This window comes from Coptis chinensis, chromosome 7 (genome assembly GCF_015680905.1).
Source record: "Coptis chinensis isolate HL-2020 chromosome 7, ASM1568090v1, whole genome shotgun sequence".
Taxonomy (NCBI): domain Eukaryota; kingdom Viridiplantae; phylum Streptophyta; class Magnoliopsida; order Ranunculales; family Ranunculaceae; genus Coptis; species Coptis chinensis.
This window is the reverse complement of record NC_141462.1, coordinates 2208990-2217491: the sequence shown is the minus strand read 5'-3', so window position 1 is coordinate 2217491 and position 8502 is coordinate 2208990. Positions and strand designations below refer to the sequence as shown.

The 8502-nt window shown below is 35.5% G+C and overlaps 2 protein-coding genes across 2 annotated transcripts; one reads left to right on the top strand and one right to left on the bottom strand.

Annotated features, from left to right (window-relative positions):
• The first annotated feature begins 4876 nt into the window (after positions 1 to 4876).
• On the top strand, positions 4877 to 5749 carry LOC147485170 (MSF1-like family protein). The gene has a single exon (XM_086574898.1). It carries the CDS (start codon positions 5000 to 5002, stop codon positions 5555 to 5557), a length of 558 nt encoding a protein of 185 aa, XP_086431024.1. The 5' UTR covers positions 4877 to 4999; the 3' UTR covers positions 5558 to 5749.
• A 566-nt stretch (positions 5750 to 6315) lies between these two features.
• LOC147485169 (serpin-ZX-like) lies at positions 6316 to 8433 on the bottom strand. The gene is made up of 3 exons (XM_086573011.1): positions 8217 to 8433; positions 7917 to 8076; positions 6316 to 7434 (listed from the first exon to the last, which is right to left on the bottom strand). Exons 1-3 carry the CDS (start codon positions 8297 to 8299, stop codon positions 6658 to 6660), a joined length of 1020 nt encoding a protein of 339 aa, XP_086429137.1. The 5' UTR covers positions 8300 to 8433; the 3' UTR covers positions 6316 to 6657.
• Between the last annotated feature and the right edge of the window lie 69 nt (positions 8434 to 8502).

The window sequence follows — 8502 nt, the reverse complement described above, 5'->3', positions numbered from 1 at the left end:
TTCATTAACTTAAATTATTACATGAAATAGTTACATTGTTTTTCTTTATTATCTATGATGCTTTTGATCTTTAATAATAAAATGTTGTAATGCCCTTATTTTGTTTCGGATTTAATAATTGAAAGAACTTTGAACACCTAGACTATGAATACTTTAAAGCATATACACGCAAAGAAAAATATTTGACCCCGTGAACATCCCACAATTATTTGCAAATTTGTTGTTTCAACCTATGCAGTAGTCAAATCTTTATTAGTTCACAAATTAAATCTTTTCTTAATATTAAATACTAATGATTTCTACTTCCTTATATTTTCACTTTGTAATATTCCAAGGAATGAACTGTTCAAGTACATGATTTATTTGTTAAAAAAAAAAAAAAAAAAAAATAATAATTAATAATAATATATATTTATAAATAAGTTTCCATACAAACTTAAGACATATTTAGATTTTTTACATTTATTGGGACTTGACTTTAGTTGTTGTTACCCGCTTTTTAATTTTATAAAGGCATTGTTTAATTAAGTTTTAAAACCAGGTTTTTCCTAAAGTTTTTTTTTTTTATCCTAATTCCTTCTACCTTTTAAAACATTTTGTTTTTAGGAGAATGAATTCTCATTTTAATTAGATATGTTAGATTTTCATTTTTCAATAGGAAGGAATTCCCATTTTAATAGGAGAATGATTCCCGCTTTAATTAGAAATTCTCTTTTAAAAAAGGATTTATGTCTTTTCAAATACAAAAATTCCTTTTCAAATAAAAGATAAATTCCCTTTTAATTCCATTATGGAATTTTAATAGAGCTCTCAAAATACCAAATGAACTTTAATATTAAGATATAGATATATGTGTGTGTGTGTGTATGTATATATATAAACAAACAAACAAACGATGACAAATATAGTGTATTAAAAAGTATGTGAATCAATATATATCCGAATGTATACCTTCATTCACAACAGGGTACAAAATTTCCTTGTAATCAAATCCAACATGAGAATACAATTTAAGTTCCCATCCACGATTGAATTCAGAACAAACTGGTATGAAATAGTTTCATAAATTTTTGTCATACAGATTGAAGTACTGAAGAAGCTCACCTTTAAATCATGATTATCACGATTTTCAGCTTGGGACTTAAGCATGCCTGTATCGTCTACTATGCCAATTTTCATATAAAAAACAGTAGTAGTGACCATGGGCAAAGTTTGTTGTTGTGTAACATCTACTAATTATATATCTTTACAAATATCAGATTGAATCTTTGACAGTTCTTCCTCCTGCTAGTCTAAGGATAGCCCCAATCTGATCAAGTACTTTTTCCTAATTACGTTTTCTTTCATTTCTCAAACATGTCCACTTTTCAAGACTATATTCACTTGAAACACCGAAAAAAATATACACGGGTATCACCACCATAAACAAAAAGTGAATGCTCAATGAAAATGACCTATAATGTGTCGTCATGCACTTTAATCCGCACTGGATATTCACGTTTCGAGTTGCTAGCATTATTTTTTCCCTAAGAAATATGAGAATTAATTTAGTTATCTCCTCCAAATATTTTTAAGGATTTCATCGAGTTGGGCCGCTTTTAGGAGGTAGATGCATAGATGAGTTCGGTCCTAGCCACATTCCAAATCATGAAGAAAACCATGGAATATGTTCATAACATATTGTCAGATTATCCACACGTATTGCTAGACGACCATTGCGTAACCAAAGGGGAAATATACGCCTCTTAACATATATGTATTTGCAAGTGAACCTGTAAGCAAATCAGCCAAATCTAGTGTACATACATAACTAATAGCAATTGGTTAAACAACATCGGTTATGCAAACAAAATAATTGTAGCCAACATATTACAGATTAAATTAAAAACAGATTGCAGGCTTCTTGGAGACGATTGATCACAATGTGGCTTTTTAACATAGATCATGAACAAGCTCCTACTAATCTTATATAATGTGGAGAACTAAAAAAAAAAGATAACATACCTCACATAATGCTTCAATGAATTAGATAAAGAATAGTGTGTTTTTCTTGTCGTCCCTGCAATTGCTCGTCTTTTTTGCTCCTTTACTGATACAGTTAGAAGCAATGGATGCACGCTTACATAATTCAGCAACATATAAATAAAATGTACAAAACATAACAAACTGTAAGTATCAGCATAAGTATAATCTAGAAGGTTGCCTTTTTTGTCCATATAATGGATGAGTTAACTCTACATGACCTATCACACCTTTAATATTTGTTCTGAAAAAATGAAGATGTTCATTTCAAAAGGACCTTCAAAATTGCAAGGAAATAACGATATTAATAAATATATGTGCAGCAAGCATATCCGCATATGGTGAATATTTATCTCTATCAGCTTTGACCTCCATTTTACCGATGGTAGGGGAAAATATATAACTTATAAAGCCAACCTTAAGAGATGGATATCCCAACAACCAAGGAATTATTAATGTCAAACAATTAATTACTCAGCCATGGGAATCCTTTCATTCATTTATTTAAAAAGGATTACACATAACCAAACACCCCAAGCAATACCCATGACAACAAAGATGAACAATTTAAGTAGCAATAGATATGATAAGAGCTAATCCTAACTATGGCAGATAATACATTGTGTGACATGATGGAGTAAATAGGTACACCAACGACATAAAGATAGACATTATCAAAACGATTACTTGCATGTAATAAGTTTAGCACATTTGAATGAGTATAACATCTATTCAACAATCAGTACATAGTCTAAATCGTTCCTTGAAAAATTTATGCCAAATATAAACTACAAAAGTTTATGAAAAGCTCGTATAATTTCTCAAGTTTTACTCTATAGCATAGGATTTTCACAGTCAAAGGGATCCTTCTATTATAACAGAAAGCTTAAGAATTCACAATATATGTCTCAACAGTTTGTGGCATTCAAAGCCGATATGAATAATGTCAAGTTTTAAGAAGAAAAATATAAGGTAGCAGCCAATAGCAACAATGTTTTACAACCATGAGCAATAAATATTATAAATCAAAGTGAGCTCACCTGTTACAGTAGCAATTGTCTTTTATTTCATGGTGAAATCCTGCAACATAATTAGTCGAAATGAAAAGTTGTCAAATCATATTTACATAAGATAGATCAGAAGAATAATGACATTATTGAGTCTTATTTCATTCTTCTGTGGATAAGTCTTATGTGCTTACAAAAGAATAATCCTCTTAAGTCTTATTGGAATTGGAAGAAGCTTACAAAAGAAATTTCTTATAGTGCTTACAAAATAATTCTTCATTGAGTATGAATTAATAAAAGGATATGGAAATAAAAGCTTACAAAACGGAATCGGAATATAATTCTCTTCCTTTTAAAAAGACAACTTTCATTCTCGTATATTTCATCTTTTTGAGTATTTTTTGTTGCAAGGAACTGTATTTTTTTTACTCAAAATGTAAAACTATTTGGCAACCATTCTCACATTATGTTAATGAATCTATAATTAACAGTTGACCTTATAATCCTTCACGAGGAGTTATGGGTATCGACACTGAGATTCATAGACAATCAAGTAAAATAATCGAATCCAGTTCTTCGCCTCTGTAATCTGCCACTTGGGTTATAGATGACGGAGCAACAACAGTCTTAGCAATGAGCTAAAGAGGTAGCATCTACATGTAAGAGTGACTCTTATTTTACACTATGAAGTTGCTATTTGAGCTTATCAAACTGAGCTTCATCAAGCTCGTTTGTTACACGAGCTATTATATAGGCTCAAGCTTGGCTCATTTAACTGATTGAACTAGCTCGAGCCGAGCTTAAACGAGATGAGCCCGAGCCGCTTGGCTCAAATTCTACCCATAGAGCATTCCCAATGCGAGCCACTATTATTCACCTTCACGTAGGCAGTATTTCCTCCCTTTTTCACCGTTTTGGTGAAAAGCAAAGTGAGGCTACCTAATGCAAAGGTGAAAAATAATCTCAGACGAGATGCTAGATTCTGTCTGAATGTAAAAATCGAAAAAACGCGCCAGACGGAATAAAACATCCCGTCTGAAGTTTTAAAAAAAAAGTCGAAAACATGCGAGACGGAATGTAACATCCCTTCCGAAAAAAAAATCAATTTTTTTTTAAAAAAAATACACGAGACGGAACCCAACATCCCGTCCGAAGTTCACAACTCAGCCACTATCTTGGTTGAAGGCTTCACTCTCGTTTTGACTTAGGAAAATAGTCACATTGATATTCACATTTGCATTGGGCAAAAGTTTTGAACCATAAGAGCATTTGCAATGCAGGTGGGTGGATAAGGGGGGTTTGTGACTATAATCACCAGTTTTGTTGAAAAAATGGTGTACAATACAGAGGTGAAAAACTGGTGATTATTTTCTCCAGTTGAAATCAAGGTGAAACCTTCCACCGAGATAGTTACTGACTTGTTAACTTCGGACGGGATGTTGGATTTCGTCTCTTGTGTTTTTTTCGATTTTTTTTTTCAGACCGTCTCACGTTTTTTTCGATTTTTTTCAACTTCAAACAAAATAGCGGACGAGATGTTACATTCCGTCTCGATAAAAAACCTCCAGACGAAATCTAACATCCCGTCCGAGATTTTTTTTTTCATCTTTGCATTGCACAACTTTACCTTGTTTTTCACCGTTTTGGTGAAATGAAAGGGAATAATTAAGTGCCTACATGGAGACGAATAAAGTCACATTCCCACTATATCCACCTGTATTAGGAATGCCCTTATTTACATGGGAGAAAAACCAAAGTGGGGTGGGTGGATACATTTAAAACCAAACCCAGTCTAAGACCCGACCCATGACTCATGTTGCAAAAATGCAAACTCAAACCCTCCCCTCTTTTACTTCTCCGCCACACGCCAATATAAGGAGTGGAGGACACACCACACATTCTCTCTCTCGTCTCCCCCACAGCCCAGCCCCAACCCCAAAAAACAAGACACATAATTTAATTACAGAAAAATGGTGAAAGCATATGCACAAGAACACATCTACAAACACCCATGGGAAATAGTAACCTCCGCCTCATGGCGCAAATTCACAGACCAAGAAACCAAACCCACTTTATCCCACATCTTATCCGTCGACACCTTAAACCGAAATCTCGACACCCAAGCCGGTAAACTCTACACAACCCGTGCCATAACCGTAAACGCACCCGGCCCATGGTTTATACGCAAGATAATTGGTCAAAACATTTGCCATTGCGTCGAATCTACGGTCGTGGACGCGAGATCAAAGTCAATGCAGCTGATTACAAGAAATGTTAGTTTGAGAAAATATATTGAGGTGGAAGAAAAAAGTTGGTATGACCCACATCCTGAAAATCCGGAATCATGGACGGTTTGTAAACAAGAGACTAGTATTAAGATTAAGCCGTTTACTGCTTTGGCATCGATGGCTGAGAAGGTGGAACAGAAATGTGCTGATAGATTTTTACAGAATAGTGTTAAGGGGAGGGAGGTTATGGAGAGGATTTGTAAGTATCTTGAATCTGAACATAGTGGGATTTCTATTTAATTTTGGGAATTTGGGTTTATTATGAGTTTTGTTGTAATAAGGTGTAATTCCATGGTTTGTTAATTGTAGATTTGACTTGAATTAAGCCATCTTGTTTTTTTTTTTTTTTTTTTTTTTTTTACTGTATTTGTTATTTCTTAGTATAAGAGTGTATAACGACATGAATGGCTTAAGAAAACAGTAGTTTGTTTATGAGTTTACTTCATTTTATAGTCGTTATTCTTGTTCTCTGTAGCTTATGAACTTCATAAGCTATGCACTGTATTGTATGTAGTTCCTATGCACTGTGGTATTCCTTTTCTTTCTCATACCCACTTGATTTTCAGCAGGCAAACTTTTGTTCTTAGGGAGTTGAGATCCACCTTGAGAACTGTTAGAAAAATTCTGCAAGGCAAGACCAGTTATATACTCGATTATTCGCACTATCTTTGCTCTGTAGACGTAGACTTCTCAAATTGTGGGATGGAGGTTGCTCCGAGGTAGAAGTGAAAACGAGATGTCACTTGTAGGTGTAGTGCGGAGTGCATAACTGCATACACCAAGTTAGCAAATCAAGAACTACTACATTTCACTAGTTCAAAAGTTCAGAATTTTGTCTTAATGTGCAAAAATGGAAAACAGAAAACAAATGGTAGGTAAACAAACATGAATCATTCAGGTCATTCAAAACCACTGCTCTTTCAAATGCAGTCCGAGCTAGAAGTGAAAACAAGACGTCTACAGGTGTAATGGGGAGGGCATACACCCACCTTAGCAAATCAAGAACTACGACATTTCACTAATTTAAGTTCAGAATTTTGTCAATGTGCAAAAATGGAACACAAACGAGTTCCATACAAAGTCAGGAATCTAAGTTAATAAAAACAAATGGCAGATAAACAAACATGAATCATTTCGTCATTCAAAACCACTGGTCAGTAGAACCAGCAAAACTGGGATTTTTATTTAACACCCATCAATTCAGGATGATTGAGTACTACTTGCACCTCAAGATCAAGTGCGACAAATGGAGGCGAGCTAGATGTCATTTGCAGGCATACATGCATATGAAAGGGGAATGTCAAGCGCATACTGCCACACTGCTTGCATCATATCCAAGGTTAGACAAAGCTTATGGAGACACCAGTCTGGTCCGATTCATCTGGTATCCCTGGGAGTGCCTTTTGTTTCTCTAAAGGATTTAGGACATGTCCCACAGCCACTACCTTCCCACTTTTCTCGTGCCTAATCATGAACATAAAGGGATGATCTACCACAAAATCGACCTCATCCACATGCGGCTCAGGCACAGATGTGGATTCCACAGCTGTAGCAGTAGCATCAGGAGCTTTAACCTCATTAGCTCCCTTAATATATAGTTCGTCATAGAACGCATTCCAATCTGTTAATAGAGTAGAGCGCGGTTTTAATTTTACGCCACGAAGAATCATAGGAGATGCCAACGCATATCCGATCTTGAATTTTGGTACCATGACCTTCCCCATACTAACTGCATCTGTATTTGGACAAAGACATCTTTTCAAGAACCATGGATCAGAATCCACCCTCTCAATAAGAGACCAGAGCTTGTCTCCGTTGTTGGGAAGAAGAATGTACATAGATAAGGATTTAATGCAAAAAGGAATCCTTAGCACTTTCAAATCTTCGAAAGTATTGATGAGTTGTGCTGTGGTGCTAGTCACATAGGGAACTTCAACTGAGTCTCCTTCAAGGAGATAGAATTGCCAGTCCTTGATATCCATTTTCACATTCGGTCCACTCCAGTGTTCATTGAACTGGGCCATCTGCCAAATCAGATATCCCTTCGATGGCATTAGTGCATTCATAACCTTTTGAATCCATTTGCTGATGAACCCATCATGATCTTCCCCTGTTGCCTTCATTATAACCATAAAATATGTTACTGAAATATACAGCTGTAAACAAAAGTGAAAAAAATATAAAGAAACAATGAAGGAATTGCAAAAGACATATGTTAACTATTGATTTTCGATTATATCCTCTTGATTCTAGCTACTGAAAGCCTGGGGCCTTCTGACGAAACCTCAGGTTTGTATATATAATAACTCCCTGTGCAAGCACACTGAAACATTTACCAAATGTATGTATCGAGGCCATTATTAAGGCAATAGCACAGACTCACAAAGACCCCAAACGCAAAAACTGCTATAAAAATGATGACGTTTAGTCAAATAGTAGACATACTCTTCAGTCTTCACCATGGGCAAACTAATCCTAGGTAGAGCAAGCATTGGATTCCCTTGTGCAATGCAATCAAACACATCCTAAATTATGAATACCCGGACAAACACACAATTATTTAACGGCGTAAAAACTTGTCAAAAAGAGTGAAACTCACAGGTAGTAGTTGAACGAACATGGGTGAGAAAACGAAGTTCTTGTTTTTAGCTTCGCCTAGTGCAAGGTCTTTAAGATACATCACGTTAGCACTCCTTATACCTCTTCTTGACTGCACATTGGCTCCGCTTTTCGCGCAAATACCACTAACCAAAGTTTGCCTACAATAACACAAATTTGGTTTTATTGAGTGTGAAAATTTAGAATATAAACATAAAATGTAAACAAACACAGTGGCCACTAATATCTAGTTGCATAACAGTAGAATGTCTAGTGCAAAATTAGTACATGAATGACTTACGGTTCGATGATGGGTGCAATGGAGTGCTGAAGAAGAGCACGTGAGGCAACATTTGCGGACCGTAAAAGCTGTCGCGTGCCCATGACATATGAAAGCGTCTTTGTCTTGTGTAGTGGAGAAGACAAGTGAGAAACTATTATTGAAAATGGAAAGGAGGAGGTAGCAGGAAGAATGATCGATGTTTCCAATTAGGGCTGGAAATGCGACCCGAATCCGAATCCATTTTAACGGATATGGTTTATATGTTCGTGATAGGGGTGATAAAAGGCCGGGCCGGGTAGCCCGC

What these genes read in the sequence shown, in the direction of transcription:
- LOC147485170 (XM_086574898.1), top strand. Translation starts at nt 5,000, where the DNA reads ATGGTGAAAGCATATGCACAAGAACACATCTACAAACACCCATGGGAA.
- LOC147485169 (XM_086573011.1), bottom strand. Translation starts at nt 8,299, where the DNA reads ATGGGCACGCGACAGCTTTTACGGTCCGCAAATGTTGCCTCACGTGCT. An exon ending in ATTGCACCCATCATCGAACC is followed by an intron (nt 8,077 to 8,216) that starts GTAAGTCATTCA and finishes GTGTTATTGTAG; the next exon opens with GCAAACTTTGGTTAGTGGTA. An exon ending in TGTTCGTTCAACTACTACCT is followed by an intron (nt 7,435 to 7,916) that starts GTGAGTTTCACT and finishes GTTATAATGAAG; the next exon opens with GCAACAGGGGAAGATCATGA.